At 63.0% G+C, this 19,364-nt stretch overlaps 1 protein-coding gene across 3 annotated transcripts in view; it reads right to left on the bottom strand.

Annotated features, from left to right (window-relative positions):
- Positions 1-16,829, bottom strand: part of ANO8 (anoctamin 8) — a 30,372-nt gene extending 13,543 nt beyond the window's left edge. For 2 of the 3 annotated variants that reach the window (XM_058858874.1, XM_058858876.1), the window contains exons 1-8: positions 16,641-16,829; positions 12,488-12,598; positions 10,016-10,148; positions 7,711-7,849; positions 6,018-6,114; positions 4,018-4,134; positions 2,714-2,841; positions 189-350 (exon numbers count right to left, since the gene is read on the bottom strand). In XM_058858874.1, coding sequence (XP_058714857.1) covers positions 189-350; positions 2,714-2,841; positions 4,018-4,134; positions 6,018-6,114; positions 7,711-7,849; positions 10,016-10,148; positions 12,488-12,598; positions 16,641-16,722 — 969 coding nt within the window. In that variant the 5' untranslated portion in view covers positions 16,723-16,829. Of the gene's footprint in view, positions 1-188; positions 372-2,713; positions 2,842-4,017; positions 4,135-6,017; positions 6,115-7,710; positions 7,850-10,015; positions 10,149-12,487; positions 12,599-15,591; positions 15,689-16,640 lie in introns of those variants that run through there. The other variant, XM_058858875.1, reaches the window with a different exon arrangement.
- Between the last annotated feature and the right edge of the window lie 2,535 nt (positions 16,830-19,364).

The following is a 19,364-nucleotide window of genomic DNA, read 5'->3' as shown; positions in this document are numbered from 1 at the left end:
CTTTCCCAAAGAACAGGATCCCCCAATGAACAGGATCCCACAAGAACAGGATCCCACAAGGAACAGGATCCCCAGGGATCAGACCCTTTCCCAATGAACAGGATCCCCAGGGAACAGGATCCCCAGGGAACAGGATCCCCAGGGATCAGACCCTTTCCCCCGGGCCGTGCCCCCGTCCCCTCGCTGACCCGGAACTGGGGCCGGGGTTCCTCGATGGACTCCGCGGGCGTGTCCAGCGTCCCCCACTTGTAGGCGAACTCGGCGCCGCGGCGCTTCCACTCCTCCAGGAACAGCGTGGCCCAGACGACGTTGAAGAGGGCGAAGACCACGCAGGAGATGTCCTGGCTGGTCTGGGGGACAGACGGCACCAACTGCACCGGGGTTGGTCCCCTCCCGGCCCCGATGTCCCCCCCAAATCCAGCCCGGAGGGATTGGGGGGACCCCAGAACCCCCAGGGAATGTCAGGGGTGGAGGGTGGGGGAAAATCGGGGGAAGAGGGAGGGGGGAAATGGAAGGAGGGGGAAAGGAAAATCCCACAGGGAGGGATGGAAACCCCAAAGAAGGGTCAGAAACCCCAAAGAAGGGTCAGAAACCCCCAAAAAAGGGTCAGAAACCCCAAAGAAGGGACAGAAACCCCAAAGAAGGGTCAGAAACCCCAAAAAAGGGTCAGAAACCCCAAAAAAGGGTCAGAAACCCCAAAGAAGGAACAGAAACCCCAAAAAAGGGACAGAAACCCCAAAGAAGGGATGAAAACCCCAAAGAAGGGTCAAAAACCTCGAGGAGAGAATTAAAACCCACAAGGAGAGGATGAAAACCCCAAGGGAAGATGGAAACCCTCCAGGAAGGATGGGAACCCCTCAGAAAGGTCGGGAACCCCAAGGGAAGATGGAAAACCCCCAAAAAGTCTGGGAACCCCCTCAGAAAGGTCGGGAACTCCCCAGGAAGGTCAGGAACACCCCAGAAAGGTCGAGAATCCCCCATAAAGGTTGGGAACCCCCCAGAAAGTCTGGGAACCCTCCAGAAAGGTCGGGAACTCCCCAGGAAGGTCAGGAACCCCCCAAAAAGGTTGGGAACCCCCATAAATTTGGGGAACCCCCCCCCCGAAAGGTGAGGAGCACCTCCCAGGAAGGTCAGGAACACCCCAGAAAGGTGAGAAACCCCCCCAGGAAGGTGGGGAACCCCCCAGAGAGGTCGGGAACCCCCCATAAATGTTGGGAACCCCCCCAGAAGGTCGGGAACCCCCCAGAAAGTCTGGGAAGCCCCCAGGAAGGTCGGGAACCCCCAGGAATGTCAGGAACCCCCCAGGAAGTCTGGAACCCCCCAAAAAGGTTGGGAACCCCCATAAATTTGGGGAACCCCCCCGAAAGGTGAGGAACACCTCCCAGGAAGGTCAGGAACACCCCAGAAAGGTCGGGAACCCCCCAGGAAGGTGGGGAACCCCCAGGAATGTCAGGAACCCCCCCAGAAGGTCAGGAACCCTCCAGAAAGGTGAGAAACCCCCCCAGGAAGGTGGGGAACCCCCCAGAAAGGTTGGAAACCCCCCCATAAATGTTGGGAACCCCCCAGAAAGTCTGGGAACCCTCCAGAAAGGTCGGGAACCCCCAGGAAGTCTGGAACCCCCCAAAAAGGTTGGGAACCCCCATAAATTTGGGGAACCCCCCCCAAAAGGTGAGGAGCACCTCCCAGAAAGGTGAGGAACACCCCAGAAAGGTGAGGAACACCCCAGAAAGGTCGGGAACCCCCCAGAGAGGTCGGGAACTCCCCCATGAAGGTGGGGAACCCCCCCGGAAGGTCAGGAACACCCCATAAAGGTCAGGAACACCCCAGAAAGGTGAGGAACCCCCCCAGGAAGGTGAGGAACCCCCCATAAATGTTGGGAACCCCCCAGAAAGGTGAGGAGCACCTCCCAGGAAGGTGAGGAACACCCCAGAAAGGTCGGGAACCCCCCCAAAAGGTCAGGAACCCCCCCAGGAAGGTCAGGAACGCCCCAGAGAGGTCAGGAACCCCCCCAGAAGGTCGGGAACCCCCCAGAAAGGTGAGGAGCACCTCCCAGAAAGGTCGGGAACCCCCCAGAAAGGTTGGGAACCCCCCAGAAAGTCTGGGAACCCATCAGGAAGGTGGGGAACCCCCAGAAATGTCAGGAACCCCCCCAGGAAGGTCGGGAACCCCCCCCAGGAAGGTGAGGAAGCTCTCAGGATGGTCGAGAACCCCCCATAAAGGTTGGGAACCCCTCCAGGAAGGTGGGGAACACCCAAAAAGGTCGGGAACCCTCCAGGAGGGTGGGGAACACCCCAGAAAGGTGGGGAACCCCTCCAGGAAGGTCAGGAACCCCCCAGGAGGTCTGGAACCCCCCCAGGAAGGTGGGGAAGCTCTCAGGAAGGTTGGAAACCCCCAGAAAGGTGGGGAACCCCCCAGGAAGGTTGGGAACCCCCCCATGAAGGTCAGGAACCCCCCAGAAAGGTAAGAAACCCCCCCAGGAAGGTCAGGAACACCCCAGAAAGGTTGGGAACACCCCATAAATGTTGGGAACCCCCCCAGAAAGTCTGGGAACCCTCCAGAAAGGTGAGGAACACCTCCCAGGAAGGTGAGGAACACCCCAGAAAGGTCGGGAACCCCCCAGAAAGGTGAGAAACCCCCCCCCCAGGAAGGTTGGGAACCCCCCATAAATGTTGGGAACCCCCCCAGGAGGGTGGGGCAGGTGCCGTGGCCTCACCTGGTCGCTGTCGGTGAAGGTGTAGAGGATGGAGCCGAACACCGCCGGGTACACCATGGCCGAGGTGTAGAAACCCAGCCAGGCGAAGTACATGGCGATCTTCACCCCAAAATAGTCACAGATCTCATCTGGGGGGGCACGGGGGGCGTCAGCGGGGCTGGGACCCCCAAAAACCCCAATGGGGTCACCAAAAACCCTCTGGGACCCCAAAAACCCCAATGGGGTCACCAAAAACACTCTGGGACCCCAAAAACCCCAATGGGGTCACCAAAAACCCTCTGGGACCCCAAAAACCCCAATGGGGTCACCAAAAACACTCTGGGACCCCAAAAACCCCAATGGGGTCACCAAAAACACTCTGGGACCCCCAAAAACCACAATGGGGTCACCAAAAACTCCACCGGGGTCACCAAAAACACTCTGGGACCCCAAAAACCACAATGGGGTCACCAAAAACTCCACCGGGGTCACCAAAAACACTCTGGGACCCCAAAAACCACAATGGGGTCACCAAAAACTCCACCGGGGTCACCAAAAACACTCTGGGACCCCCAAAAACCCCGCTGGGGTGACCCCAAAGTCCCCGGGGTGACCCCAAATCTCACCCAGGGGCTGTGACCCCAAAGTCCCCGGGTGACCCCAAAGTCTCGGTGACCCCAGAAGTGACCCCAAAGTCCCCGAGGTGACCCCAAAGGCTCTGTGACCCCAGAAGTGACTCCGAAGTCCCCGGGTGACCCCAAAGCCCCCAGGTGACCCCAATCTCACCCAGGGTGACCCCAAGGTCCCCAGGTGACCCCAAAGTCCCCAGGTGACCCCAAAGGCTCTGTGACCCCAAAGCTCACCCAGGGGCTGTGACCCCAAAGTCCCCAGGTGACCCCAAAGTCCCCGGGTGACCCCAAAGCCCCCAGGTGACCCCAAAGTCCCCGGGTGACCCCAAAGCCCCCGGGTGACCCCAAAGTCCCCGGGTGACCCCAAAGCCCCCAGGTGACCCCAAATCTCACCCAGGGGCTGTGACCCCAAAGGCTCTGTGACCCCCAAGGTCCCCAGGTGACCCCAGTCTCACCCAGGTGACCCCAAAGTCCCTGAGGTGACCCCAAAGGACCTGTGACCCCAAAGCCCCCAGGTGACCCCAAATCTCACCCAGGTGACCCCAAAGTCCCCAGGTGACCCCAAATCTCACCCAGGTGACCCCAATCTCACCCAGGGGCTGTGACCCCCAAGTCCCTGGGGTGACCCCAAAGCCCCCAGGTGACCCCAATCTCACCCAGGTGACCCCAATCTCACCCAGGTGACCCCAGTCTCACCCAGGGGCTGCGCCTCGCACACCGCCTGCACCCAGGACTTCATCAGGCGCTTGAGGATCCTCTGCTCGTGCAGCGGGAAGAGCTGCTGGATCACACCCCGAGCTGCCAGCTCCGGGACTGCGGGGACAGCGGGGACAGCGGGGGGACAGGGGGACATCAGGGGACATCGGGGACATCGGGGACATGGGGACATCGGGGACATCGGGGACATCAGGGGACATGGGGACATCAGGGGAGATCAGGGGACATGGGGACAGCGGGACAGCGGGGGGACAGGGGACATGGGGACATCAGGGACATGGGGACAGCGGGGACAGCGGGGGACATGGGGACATCAGGGGAGATCAGGGGACATGGGGACATCGGGGACATCAGGGGACATGGGGACATCAGGGGAGATCAGGGGACATGGGGACAGCGGGACAGCGGGGGGACAGGGGGACATCAGGGGACATCAGGGGACATGGGGACATCGGGGACATCAGGGGACATGGGGACATCAGGGGAGATCAGGGGACATGGGGACAGCGGGACAGCGGGGGGACAGGGGGACATCAGGGGACATCAGGGACATGGGGACATCAGAGGAGATCAGGGACATGGGGACATGGGGACATCAGGGGACATGGGGACAGCGGGGGACAGGGGAGATCAGGGGACATTGGGGACATCGGGGACATCGGGGGAGATCAGGGGACATCAGGGACATGGGGACATCAGGGGACATGGGGACATCGGGACATCGGGGACAGTGGGGACATGGGGACATCGGGGACATGGGGACATGGGGACATCGGGGACATGGGGACAGCGGGGACATCGGGGAACAGGGGGACAGCGGGGACATCGGGGGACATGGGGACATGGGGACATCAGGGGAGATCAGGGGAGATCAGGGGACATGGGGACATCAGGGGAGATCAGGGACATCGGGGACATCGGGGACATCGGGGGGACATCAGGGGACATGGGGACATGGGGACATCGGGGGAGATCAGGGGACATGGGGACATGGGGACATCAGGGGATATGGGGACATCGGGGGAGATCAGGGGACATCGGGGACATCAGGGGAGATCAGGGACATCGGGGACATCGGGGACAGTGGGGACATCGGGGACATGGGGACATCAGGGACATCGGGGGACATGGGGACAGTAGGGACATGGGGACAATGGGGACAGTGACAGGGGGACACGGGGACAGGGACACAGGGACAGGGACAGGGGGACATGGGGACACAGGGTCAGTGACAGGGACAGGGACAATGGGGACAAGGGGGACCATGGGGTCAGTGACATGGGACAGGGGGACATGGGGACACAGGGACACAGGGACAATGGGGACAGGGACCGGGACAGGAGGACAAGAGGACAATGGGGACACAGGGACAGTGGGGACAGGGACAGGGACAGGAGGACAAGAGGACAATGGGGACACGGGGACAGTAAGGACAACAGGGTGAGGGACACAGGGACACGGGGACAGGGACAGGGGACATGAGATCAGGGAAACGGGGTCAGGGACATGGGGACATGGCCCTGGTGTCCCCAGTGCCACCCCACGCGGGAGTAGGGACGGGGACAACGGGGACAACGGGGACGTGGGAGCTCTGTGCCCAGCGTGACCCCACAGTGGCAGTGCCACCGGGTGCCACCAGGTGCCATGGCAGTGTCATGGCAGTGCCACCAGGTGCCATGGCAGTGCCACCAGGTGTCACCAGGTGCCATGGCAGTGTCACCAGGTGCCATGGCAGTGTCATGGCAGTGTCACCAGGTGTCATGGCAGTGTCATGGCAGTGTCACCAGGTGCCATGGCAGTGCCACCAGCTGCCATGGCAGTGCCACCGGGTGTCATGGTGGTGTCACCAGGTGTCATGGCAGTGTCACCGGGTGTCATGGCAGTGCCATGGCAGTGTCACCAGGTGTCATGGCGGTGTCATGGCAGTGCCACCGGCTGTCACGGCGGTGTCACCAGGTGCCACCAGGTGTCACACTCACTGATGGGCTGTCCCTCGAGGAAGTGGATGTTGTGCAGGGACTCGCCCTGCTTGGCCCGCAGGTTCTCCAGCCAGTACCGGATGATGTTCTGCCGCTCCTGCGTGTGACACCGGCACTGTCCCTGCCCTGCCTGGCCTGTCCCCTGCCCTGCCTGGCCTGTCCCCTCCATCCTTGGCCTGTCCCCTGCCCTGCCTGGCCTGTCCCCTCCATCCCTGGCCTGTCCCCTCCCTGGCCTGTCCCCTGCCCTGCCTGGCCTGTCCCCTCCATCCCTGGCCTGTCCCCTCCATCCCTGGTCTGTCCCCTGCCCTGCCTGGCCTGTCCCCTCCCTTCCCTGGCCTGTCCCCTGCCTGGCCTGTCCCCTCCATCCCTGTCCTGTCCCCTCCATCCCTGTCCTGTCCCCTCCATCCCTGGCCTGTCCCCTCCCTTCCCTGGCCTGTCCCCTGCCTGGCCTGTCCCCTCCATCCCTGGTCTGTCCCCTCCCCTGCCCACCTTGTCCCCATTGCCCGGGGTGGCAGGATCCTCACCCAGCCTCCCCGTATCCCATATCCCATATCCTGGAATCCCCATATCCCATATCCCATATCCCATATCCCATATCCCACACCCCATATCCCACACCCCATATCCCACACCCCATATCCCATATCCCATACCCCATATCCCATATCCCATATCCCATATCCCCATATCCCATAACCCCATATCCCATAACCCCACATCCCATATCCCATATCCCATATCCCACACCCCATATCCCACACCCCATATCCCATATCCCCTATAACTGTGTCCCCATATCCCTGTACCCCATATCCTGAAATCCCTGTATCCCAATCCCCCCCATATCCCTGTATCCCATATCCTACACCTCGTATCCACATCCCACACCCCACACCCCACATCCCTGCATCCCATATCCCAAACCCCACACACCCCAAACCCCACACCCCACACATCCCACACCCCAAACCCCACACATCCCAAACCCCAAACCCCACACATCCCACACCCCACACCCCACACATCCCACACCCCACATCCCTGTATCCCATATCCCAAACCCCACACACCCCAAACCCCACATCCCATATCCCACACCCCATATCCATATCCCAAACCCCACACACCCCAAACCCCACACCCCACACATCCCACACATCAAACCCCACACACCCCACATCCCATATCCCACACCCCACATCCCTGTATCCCATATCCCAAACCCCACGCACCCCAAACCCCACACCAACACCCCACACCCCATATCCCACACCCCATATCCCAAACCCCACACATCCCACACATCCCACATTCCATATCCCAAACCCCACACACCCTCCAGACTCCCCAGACCCCACATCCCTGTATCCCATATCCCAAACCCCACACACCCCAAACCCCACACCCACACCCCAAACCCCAAACCCCACACCCCATATCCCAAACCCCACACACCCCACACCCCATATCCCAAACCCCACACACCCCACATTCCATATCCCACACCCCATATCCATATCCCAAACCCCACACATCCCACACCCCACACCCCATATCCCAAACCCCCTATCCATATCCCATATCCCACACATCCCACACCCCATACCCCAAACCCCACATTCCATATCCCACACCCCATATCCCACACCCCAAACACCCCAAACCCCAAACCCCCGTCCCCGTCCCCCCTGACCTGTGAGGTGAAGAAGAAGAGCTCGTTCTCGATGTTCTCGTAGATGTAATCCTCCTCGCACGAGAAGCTGCGCATGCCGCCCCCGAACTCGGCCTTCACCGGCTTCCGCAGCCCGATCTCATCCGCCCCGCGCAGCAAACTGGGGACAGCGTGGGGACAGCGTGGGGACAGCGTGGGGACAGCGCGGGGACAGTGTGGGGACAGCGTGGGGACAGTGTGGGGACAGTGTGGGGACAGTGTGGGACAGTGTGGGGACAGTGTGGGGACAGCATGGGACAGTGTGGGGACAGCGTGGGGACATGGGGACAGCGTGGGACAGTGTAGGACAGTGTGGGGACAGTGTGGGACAGCGTGGGACAGCGTGGGGACAGCGTGGGACAGTGTGGGGACAGCGTGGGGACAGCGCGGGGACAGCGTGGGGACAGTGTGGGACAGCGTGGGGACAGTGTGGGGACAGTGTGGGACAGTGTGGGACAGTGTGGGGACAGCATGGGGACAGCGTGGGGACAGCGTGGGGACAGCGTGGGGACAGTGTGGGACAGTGTGGGACAGCGTGGGACAGCGTGGGGACAGTGTGGGGACAGTGTGGGACAGCGTGGGGACGGTGTGGGACAGTGTGGGACAGCGTGGGGACAGTGTGGGGACAGTGTGGGGACAGTGTGGGACAGCGTGGGGACAGTGTGGGACAGCGTGGGGACAGCGTGGGACAGTGTGGGACAGTGTGGGGACAGCGTGGGGACAGTGTGGGACAGCGTGGGGACAGCGTGGGGACAGTGTGGGACAGTGTGGGGACAGTGCGGGGACAGCGTGGGGACAGCGTGGGGACAGCGTGGGGACAGTGTGGGGACAGTGTGGGACAGTGTGGGGACAGCGTGGGGACAGCGCGGGGACAGTGTGGGACAGTGTGGGGACAGTGTGGGGACAGTGTGGGGACAGCGTGGGACAGTGTGGGACAGTGTGGGACAGTGTGGGACAGCGTGGGGACAGTGTGGGGACAGCGCGGGGACAGTGTGGGGACAGCGCGGGGACAGCGTGGGACAGCGTGGGACAGCGTGGGGACAGTGTGGGGACAGTGTGGGACAGTGTGGGACAGTGTGGGGACAGTGTGGGACAGCGTGGGGACAGCATGGGGACAGCGTGGGACAGTGTGGGACAGTGTGGGGACAGCGTGGGACAGTGTGGGACAGTGTGGGGACAGTGTGGGACAGTGTGGGGACAGCGTGGGACAGTGTGGGGACAGCGTGGGGACAGCGCGGGGACAGCACAGGGACAGCGTGGGACAGTGTGGGGACAGTGTGGGACAGCGTGGGGACAGTGTGGGGACAGTGTGGGGACAGTGTGGGACAGCGTGGGGACAGTGTGGGGACAGTGTGGGGACAGTGTGGGGACAGCATGGGGACAGCGTGGGGACAGTGTGGGGACAGTGTGGGGACAGCGTGGGGACAGTGTGGGGACAGCACAGGGACAGTGTGGGACAGCGTGGGACAGTGTGGGGACAGTGTGGGGACAGCGTGGGGACAGTGTGGGGACAGTGTGGGGACAGTGTGGGACAGTGTGGGACAGTGTGGGGACAGTGTGGGACAGCGTGGGGACAGTGTGGGACAGTGTGGGGACATGGGGACAGCGTGGGGACAGCGTGGGGACAGTGTGGGACAGTGTGGGGACAGTGTGGGGACAGCGTGGGACAGTGTGGGACAGCGTGGGGACAGTGTGGGGACAGCGTGGGACAGCATGGGGACAGTGTGGGGACAGCGTGGGACAGTGTGGGGACAGCGTGGGACAGTGTGGGACAGTGTGGGGACAGTGTGGGGACAGTGTGGGACAGCTGGGGACAGTGTGGGGACAGGCTGGGGACACCCTGGGGACGCCCCACAGACACCCTGGTGACACCCCAGGGACACCCTGGGGACACCCTGGGGACAGCGTTGGGGACAGCGTGGGGACAGGCCGGGGACACCCTGGGGGACACCCTGGTGACACCCTGGGGACACCCTGCTGACACCCTGGTGACACCCCGGGGACACCCTGGGGACAGCGTGGGGACAGGCCAGGGACAGGCTGGGGACACCCTGGTGACACCCCGGGGACACCCTGGTGACACCCTGGGGACACCCTGGTGACACCCTGGTGACACCCTGGGGACACCCTGGGGACACCCTGGTGACACCCTGGTGACACCCTGGGGACACCCTGGTGACACCCTGGGGGACACCCTGGTGACATCCCGGGGACACCCTGGGGACACCCTGGTGCCACCCTGGGGACACCCTGGTGCCACAGGTGACCCAGGGGACACAGGACACACCTCTCGTAGGTGGCGGTGACGAAGAAGGCGTAGACGCGCGTGTGCTTGTGGTGCCGCACCTGCACGATCAGCTCGGGGATGCCCAGGCGGATGTGGTTGAGCAGCCACAGCAGCGTGTGGTCATCTGTGCTGTCTGCGTGGGGACAGCCACACCTGTCCCTGTCCCTGTCCCTGTCCCCAGCCTGACAGGTGTCCCTTGTCCCTGTCCCCAACCCGCCAGCTGTCCCTGTTCCCAGCCTGCCAGGTGTCCCTGTCCCCAGCCTGCCAGCTGTCCCTGTCCCCAGCCTGCCAGGTGTTCCTGTCCCCAACCCGCCAGGTGTTCCTGTCCCCAACCCGCCAGGTGTCCCTGTCCCTGTCCCCAGCCTGCCAGGTGTCCCTTGTCCCTGTCCCCAACCCGCCAGGTGTCCCTGTCCCCAGCCCGCCAGGTGTCCCTGTCCCTGTCCCCAACCTGACAGGTGTTCCTGTCCCTGTCCCCAGCCTGACAGGTGTTCCTGTCCCTGTCCCCAACCTGCCAGGTGTCCCTGTCCCCAACCCGCCAGCTGTCCCTGTCCCTGTCCCCAGCCTGACAGGTGTTCCTGTCCCTGTCCCCAACCTGCCAGGTGTCCCTGTCCCTGTCCCTGTCCCCAGCCTGCCAGGTGTTCCTGTCCCTGTCCCTGTCCCTGTCCCCAGCCTGACAGGTGTCCCTCGTCCCTGTCCCCAACCCACCAGGTGTCCCTGTCCCCAGCCCGCCAGGTGTCCCTGTCCCCAGCCTGCCAGGTGTCCCTGTCCCCAACCCGCCAGCTGTCCCTGTCCCCAACCTGCCAGATGTTCCTGTCCCCAGCCTGCCAGGTGTCCCTGTCCCTGTCCCCAACCCGCCAGGTGTCCCTGTCCCCAGCCTGCCAGGTGTCCCTGTCCCCAACCCGCCAGGTGTCCCTGTCCCCAGCCTGCCAGGTGTCCCTGTCCCTGTCCCCAGCCTGCCAGGTGTCCCTGTCCCCAACCCGCGAGGTGTCCCTTGTCCCTGTCCCCAACCGTCCAGGTGTCCCTGTCCCCAACCGTCCAGGTGTCCCTTGTCCCTGTCCCTGTCCCCAACCCGCGAGGTGTCCCTTGTCCCTGTCCCCAGCCCTCCAGGTGTCCCTATCCCTGTCCCTCCAGGTGTCCCCCATCCCGGTCCCCATCCCGGTCCCCATCCCGATCCCCATGTCCCACATCCTTCCCAAATCCCAGATCCCAAATCCCAGATCCCAGATCCCAGATCCCAGATCCCATCCCCGCTGCCGCCTCCCGGGCTCTCCTCACCATCCCCACCCCCTCCTGCCCCGGCTATCCCGGTTTTCCCAGCCCCATCCCACCCCAATCCCGGTTATCCCAATCACATCCCACCCCAATCCCGGTTTTCCCGGTCCCACCGCCCCCCGATCTCGGTTTTCCCGGCCCCATCCCACCCCAATCTCGGTTTTCCCGGCCCCATCCCACCCCAATCCCAATTTTCCCGGTCCCATCCCACCCCAATCCCGGTTTTCCCTGTCCCATCCCACCCCAATCCCGGTTTTCCCTGTCCCATCCCACCCCAATCCCGGTTTTCTTGGCCGCACCTCCTCCCAGTCCCGGTTTTCCCGGTCACACCCCACCCCCGATCCCGGTTTCCCAGCCCCATCCCACCCCAATCCCAATTTTCCCGGTCCCATCCCACCCCAATCCCGATTCCGGTTTTCCCAGTCCCATCCCACCCCAATCCCGGTTTTCCCGGTCCCACCGCCTTCCGATCCCGGTTTCCCAATCCCATCCCACCCCAATCCCGGTTTCCCGGTCCCATCCCACCCCGATCCCGATTCCGGTTTTCCCGGTAACACCCCACCCCAATCCCGGTTTCCCGGTCCCATCCCACCCCAATCCCGGTTTTCCCAATCACACCCCACCCCAATCCCGATTCCGGTTTTCCCAGTCCCATCCCACCCCAATCCCGGTTTTCCCGCTCCCATCCCACCCCGATCTCGGTTTTCCTGGCCCCATCCCACCCCAATCCCGGTTTTCCCGGTCCCATCCCACCCCAATCCCGGTTTTCCCGGTCCCATCCCACCCCAATCCTGATTTTCCCAATCCCATCCCACCCCAATCCCGATTTTCCCGGTCCCATTCCACCCCAATCCCGGTTTCCCGGCCCCATCCCACCCCAATCCCGGTTTCCCGGTTTTCCCGGTCCCATCCCACCCCGATCCCGGTTTCCCAATCCCATCCCACCCCAATCCCGGTTTTCTTGGCCGCACCTCCTCCCAATCCCGGTTTTCCCGGTCACACCCCACACCAATCCCGGTTTTCCCGGTCACACCTCCTCCCAATCCCGGTTTTCCCGGTCCCATCCCACCCCAATCCCGGTTTTCCCGGTCACACCCCACCCCAATCCCGATTCCGGTTTTCCCAGTCCCATCCCACCCCAATCCCGGTTTTCCCGGTCCCACCGCCTCCCGATCCCGGTTTTCCCGGCCCCATCCCTACCCGGGAATGTCATGAGCACATCGCAGTTCTCCGTGGGCACGGTTTTCATCCAGGCCTTGTGGGACATGATGTAACGCCCGGCCTGGAGCAGCCGCTTCCCGAAGAGTTTATCTGCCGGGGGGAGGCCGGGGAGGGATCAAAATCCCCGGGAAGCGGATCCCAAATCCCAAATCTCCCCGGCATCGCATTTCTCCTGCGGCACATCCCAAAAAAACCGGCACATCCCAAAAATCCGACCCCGACAGCCGCGGGGAGGAGCCGCCAGCGCGTCCCGGCACGGCCGGGGGTACCCGATGGTCGCGGGGTGTCCCCTCGGAGCGTCCCCAAATCCTCTCACCTCCTCCCGCTGCCCCTCGGGCTCCCAGGGATGGAAAAGCGCAGGAAAAACGGGAATAGGGGGAAAAAAAAATAATAAAAAATAGCAGCCGGTCTCCATGGAAACGCGGCGAGGCGGGATCCGAGGTGGGATGGGGACAGTCCCCAAAGCAGCGGGGGACAGCGAGGGGACACTTGGGGTGGCTTTTGTCGCCTCCCTGGGAGGGTGGGGACAGGGGGAACCCCCAAAAAACCCAGCCGGAGCTGGCGGGGAGGGAGGGATGGGGGGGTCCGCGATGGGGTGGGGACCCCCCGGGTGTCGCTCGGTGTCCCCTCCTGCCTCAGTGTCCCCTCCTGCCTCAGTGTCCCCTCCTCGGGCGGGGATGTCGCGGATCCTCGGGGTGCCCCAGGGCTGGGAAGGGTTCGGGGTGCCGGAAATCGCCGGGCAAACAGGAAATGCCGGAGCTGCAGGGAGGGCACCCCAAAAGCTGCGGGAATCCCCGAGCTCGGCGCCCCCATGGGCTCTGAAGGGCCGCGCTGTCCCCCCGCCGGGGGTGGCACTTGGGGACACCCCGGGGCTGCCACCCCCGCCCGGGCACGGAGAGGGGTGCCGGGGTGCCGGGGTAACGGGGTGCGGGGTGTTGGGGTTTAGGGGTGTCAGGGTGTTGGGGTGCGGGATAATGGGGTGCCAGGGTGTTGGGGTGTTGGGGTGCGGGATAATGGGGTGCCAGGGTGTTGGGGTGCGGGGTAACGGGGTGCCAGGGTGTTGGGGTGTCAGGGTGTTGGGGTGCGGGGTAAGGGGGTGCCAGGGTAATTGGGTGCCAGGGTGTTGGGGTTTAGGGGTGCCAGGGTGCTGGGGTGCCAGGGTGTTTGGGTTTAGGGGTGCCAGGGTGTTGGGGTGCCAGGGTGTCTGGGTGCTGAGGTATTGGGGTGTTTGGGTGCCAGGGTACCAAGGTACCAGGGTGCTGTAATACCAGGGTGTTGGGGTGTTGGGGTTTAGGGGTGCCGGGGTAATGGGGTGTGGGATAATGGGGTGCTGAAGTGCCCGGCTGTTGGGGTTTAGGGGTGCCAGGGTGTTGGGGTGCGGGGTAATGGGGTACCAGGGTGTTGGGGTGCCAGGGTGTTGGGGTGCCAGGGTGCCAGGGTAATGGGGTGCGGGATATGGGGTGCCAGGGTGTTGGGGTGCGGGGTAATGGGGTGCCAGGGTAAGGGGCTGCCCGGAGTATTTGGGTGCCTGGGTGTTGGGGTTTAGGGGTGCTCAGCTGTTGGGGTGTCAGGGTGTTGGGGTGTTGGGGTGCCAGGGTGTTGGGGTGCCAGGGTGTTGGGGTGCCAGGGTACCAAGGTACCAGGGTGTTGTAATGCCAGGGTGTTGGGGTGCCGGGGTGTTGGGGTGCCGGGGTGTTGGGGTGCCAGGCTATCAGGGTACCAAGGTGCTCAAATACTGGGGTGCCCGAGGGCCTGGCTGTTGGGGTGCAGGGGTAGCTGGGTGTTGGGGTATGGGGGTGCTGGGGTAGCCAGGGTGCCAGTGTTTTAGGGTGCCAGTGTTTCAGGGTGCCAATGTTTTGGGGTGCCAGGCCATGGGGACACCGGGCTGCAGTGTTTTAGGGTGCCAATGTTTTAGGGTGCCAGGGTTTTAGGGTGCCAGGCCATGGGGATATCAGGGTGCCAATGTTTTAAGGTGCCAGTGTTTTAGGGTGCCAATGTTTTAGGGTGCCAGGCCATGGGGATATCAGGCTTCAGTGTTTTAGGGTGCCAATATTTTAGGGTGCCAGGCCATGGGAATATCGGGGTGCCAGTGTTTTAGGGTGCAAATGTATTAGGGTGCCAGGCCATGGGGATATGGGGATGCCAGTGTTTTAGGGTGCCAGTGTTTTAGGGTGCCAGTGTTTTAGGGTGCCAGTGTTTCAGGGTGCCAATGTTTTAGGGTGCCAGGCCATGGGGACATCAGGGTGCCAATATTTTAGGGTGCCAACGTTTTAGGGTGCCAATGTTTTAGGGTGCCAGGCCATGGGGATATCAGGCTGCAGTGTTTTAGGGTGCCAGCGTTTTAGGGTGCCAATGTTTTAGGGTGCCAGTGTTTTAGGGTGCCAGGCCATGGGGATATCAGGGTGCCAATGTTTTAGGGTCCTGGCGTTTTAGGGTGCCAATATTTTAGGGTGCCAATATTTTAGGGTGCCAGGCCATGGGGATACCGGGCTGCAGTGTTTTAGGGTGCCAATATTTTAGGGTGCCAGTGTTTTAGGGTGCCAGGCCATGGGAATATCAGCGTGCCAATGTTTTAGGGTGCCAGTGTTTTAGGGTGCCAATATTTTAGGGTGCCAGGCCATGGGGATATGGGGGTGCCAGCGTTTTAGGGTGCCAGGCCACGGGGACACCGGGCTGCGGGGCTCCCAGGCTGCCCGGCGGCGGTGCCACCCTGCCCTGGCAGCGGGTGACGCCGCGGGCTGAGCTCACCCACCCTGCATTATTTATTATTTATTATTGATGTCCTGCCCGCAGCGCTGCCACCCCGCGACACTGCCACCACCCGCCTGTCCCCACCCCCGGGGGACACAAATCCGGGGCCAGGGGGAGCTTTTCCTGCCTAAAATCATGGAAAAGGGAACCCGGCACCCCCAAAACCGGCTGGGTTCGGGTGGGGGGGGGGTGACCCCGCTGCGGCCACGCGTCCCCTTTGCCCCCGCTGTCCCCGCAGCCCCTCCCGCCAGGCGGTGCCACCCCCCGGGTGCCAGCGGGGGGGCTGTGCCAAGCCCGGTGTGTCCCGGTTTGTCCCCAGCGGTGCCGCTCACCTTGGCTCCCGGGCTAAGGTCACCGGAGCTGCGGCTGCCCCGGGGAGCGAGCGGTGTCCCCAGGGAGGGGACACGAATTGGGTCACCCGCCCGCAGGGAGGGAGGGAGGGGTCCCCGAGATGGGTGGCACCAGCCCCCCTCCCCTCCCCAATCCCGCCCCACCGCGGGGACCCCGAGCTGGGGGTGTCACCAGCCACGCGGGGGAGGGGACCCCGGCGACAGCGTGGGGACAGCGACACAAAGGCTGCGAGCTGCGCCACCCCCCCCTTGTCGCGCTGGGCTGGGGGGGGGACACGGGCCTGGCAAGGGGGGGTGGGGGGGGTAAAAAAGCCTTGATGGGGTGGGGGTGACACGGGGGGGGGGTGGGGATGTCACCGCTGAGGGAGGGGGGGGGGACACCGAGTGCCAACCGCGTCCCGGGGGGGGGACTCGGAGATGTCCGGGGTGGAGGGGACAGTGACACGAAATCAGCCGCGACCACCAGAGACACACAGACCCCCCCCCCAAAGAGTCACAGACCCCTCCCCAAAGACCCACAGACCCCCCCAGAGACTCACAGACCCCCCCAAAGACCCACAGACCCCCAAAGACCCACAGACCCCCCCCAGAGACTCACAGACCCCCCTAAAGACCCACAGACCCCCAAAGACCCACAGACCCCCCCAAAGACCCACAGACCCCCCCAAAGACCCACAGACCCCTCCCCAAAGACTCACAGACCCCCCAGAGACTCAGAGACCCCCCCAGAGACTCACAGACCCCCCCCAAAGACCCACAGACCCCCCCAGAGACTCACAGACCCCCAAAGACCCACAGACCCCCCCAAAGACTCACAGACCCCCAAAGACCCACAGCCCCCTCCCCAAATGAGTCCCCACGGCGGGGGGCGGCTCGCAGCTCTCCCGGTACCGGGGCTGGGTGGGGGGGATGCTCCGGTCGCCACCGGCAGCCCCCCCCGCTCCCTTCCCGCATCCCGGGGATCCGCATCCCGGCCCTCATCCGCATCCAGCCGCATCCCGGCCTTCCCGGAGCCCTCGCTTCTCCCGTACCCAGCACTCCGGTGGCTGCCGCCGGTTCCGCCCGTTCCTCCGGGGCCCGCCGGGGCCGCTCGCCGTCCGGCGGCTCGGGCATGCTGCGGGGCTGGCCGGCGAGCGGAGCATGGGGGCCACCGGGGGCCGCCGGGGGCCGCCGGTGCCAGCGCCGGTGGCGGGCGGGGAGGGAGGGAGGGAGGAGGGGACAAAATAAAAATGAAAAGGCGGCGGAGCGGCAGCTCCGGGAGCGCTCCCGGAGGTTTCCCGGAGCTCTCCCGGCCCCTTTTTAATGCTCTGGTTGGAAGCGACTCCTCAGCGGCCGCAGCACCGGGAGAGCCGGGCCGGCCGCGCCCCGCACGGGGGAGCGGGGACAGTGGGGACAGAGGGGGGAGAGGGGGTCCCGGGGGTCCTGGAGGTTCCAGGGGTCCAGGGGGTTCCAGGGGTCCAGGGGGTCCCGAGGGTCCAGGAGGTTCCAGGGGTCCTGGAGGTCCCGGGGGTCCAGGGGGTCCCAAGGGTCCAGGAGGTTCCGGGGGTGCAGGGGGTCCAGGAGGTTCCAGGGATCCAGGAGGTTCAGCGGTCCTGGAGGACCCAGGAGGTTCGGGGGTCCCGGGGGTCCAGGGGGTCCCGGGGGTCCTGGGGGTTCCGGGGGTCCCGGGGGTCCCGGCGGTCCCGGGGGCAGCGAGGGGAGCGGGGGTCCAGGAGGCCCCGGGGGTCCAGGAGGTTCTGGGGGTCTCAGGGGTTCTGGGGGTCCCAGAGAGAGCAGGGATCCGGGGGGCCCAAGGGGTCCCGGGGGTCCAGGAGGTCCAGGAGGTCCCAGGGGTCCTGGGGGTCCCGGGGGTCCTGGAGGTCCCAGAGGTCCCGGGGGTCCAGGAGGTTCCAGGGGTCCCGGGGGTCCCGGGGGTCCCAGGGGTGCAGGAGGTTCCGGGGATCTCGGCGGTCCCGGGGGTCCCGGGGGCAGCGAGGGGAGCAGGGGTCCAGGAGGTTCCGAGGGTCCCGGAGAAATATAAATATAAATATAAATAAAAATACAAATATAAATATAAATATAAATATAAATATAAATATAAATATAAATATAAATATAAATATAAATATAAATATATATAAATATAAATAATAATTATATTTAATATTAACATAATAATAAATATGATCATTTTAATAATTAAAAATTAATTATAACATAAAAAAGCCAATAATTAACATAATATCCACTCCTAACAGCCGTGACCACCGCCATGTCCCCTCCCCCCCCCTCCCCTCCCCTCCCCCCCCTCCCCGCTTGTCCCCGGGGTTGTCCCCAAGTGTCCCCTCCCCCTCCCCCACCCCGGTAACCCGAGCGGGGCTCGCGCTCCCTCCTGACATTTGGGGTGACCCCTCCCCCCCTCCCCTCCCCCCCCCGGGGTTATTTTGGGGCTCGCTGGTGGCACCCGGAGATGTCCCCGCCTTGTCCCCTCGGCTGGGGACACCGAGCCTGGCGGGGACAAGGGAGGGGACAGGGGAGGGGACAGGGGGAGCCTCTGCCAGGGCTGGGAATTGCGGCTGGATTTGGGAATTCTGGGGAGGGGGGCTGGGGACAGTGGGGGATGTTCCGGGATTGTGGAACCTTCTGGAACAGCCTTGGGATGGGGGGAATGGTGGGGAGGGGGGCTGGGGACAGCCCTGGGGGCTGCTTCGGGATTGTGGAACCTTCTGGAACAGCCTTGGGAAGGGGGGAATGGTGGGGAGGGGGGCTGGGGACAGCCCTGGGGGCTGCTCCGGGATTGTGGAACCTTCTGGAACAGCCTTGGGATGGGGGAATGGGGGGATCTGCAGGGATTCAGCAGCCGGCAGCGATGGGAATTCTGGAATCCTGGGAATTCCGGTGGTCTGGGAGTCATCCCGGCCTCTGGCCCAGCCTGGATCCCTGCAGGATTCCCAGTGGATCCCTGCAGGATTCCCAGTTTATCCCTGCATGATTCACGGTTTATCCCAGCCTGGATCCCTGGGTGATTCCAAATGGATCCCTGGGTGATTCCCAGTGGATCCCTGAGTGATTCCCGGTTTATCCCAGCCTGGATCCCTGAGTGATTCCCGGTTTATCCCAATCTATCCCAGCCTGGATCCCTGAGTGATTCCCGGTTTATCCCAATCTATCCCAGCCTGGATCCCTGGGTGATTCCCAATGGATCCCCGCATGATTCCCAGTTTATCCCTGTGTGATTCCCGGTTTATCCCAGCCTGGATCCATGAGTTATTCCTGGTTTATCCCTGGGTGCTTCCCAGTTTATCCTAGCCTGGATCCCTGCGTGATTCCCAGTTTATCCCTGTGTGATTCCCAGTTTATCCCAGTTTATCCCAGCCTGTATCCCTGTGTGATTCCCGGTTTATCCCTGGGTGATTCCCAGTTTATCCCAGCCTTTATCCCTGGGTTATTCCCAGTTTATCCCAGTTTATCCCAGTCTGTATCCCTGTGTGATTCCCAGTTTATCCCTGTGTGATTCCCAGTTTATCCCAGTGTGATTCCCAGTTTATCCCTGGGTGGTTCCCGGTCTATCCCTGGGTGATTCCCAGTTTATCCCTGTGTGATTCCCAGTTTATCCCTGTGTGATTCCCAGTTTATCCCTGGGTGATTCCCGGTTTATCCCAGTGTGATTCCCGGTCTATCCCTGTGTGATTCCCAGTTTATCCCAGTGTGATTCCCAGTTTATCCCAGTGTGATTCCCAGTTTATCCCAGTGTGATTCCCGGTCTATCCCAGTGT

This window comes from Poecile atricapillus, chromosome 28, assembly GCF_030490865.1.
Source record: "Poecile atricapillus isolate bPoeAtr1 chromosome 28, bPoeAtr1.hap1, whole genome shotgun sequence".
NCBI classification, from domain to species: domain Eukaryota; kingdom Metazoa; phylum Chordata; class Aves; order Passeriformes; family Paridae; genus Poecile; species Poecile atricapillus.
This window is presented reverse-complemented; position numbering and strand designations above follow the sequence as displayed.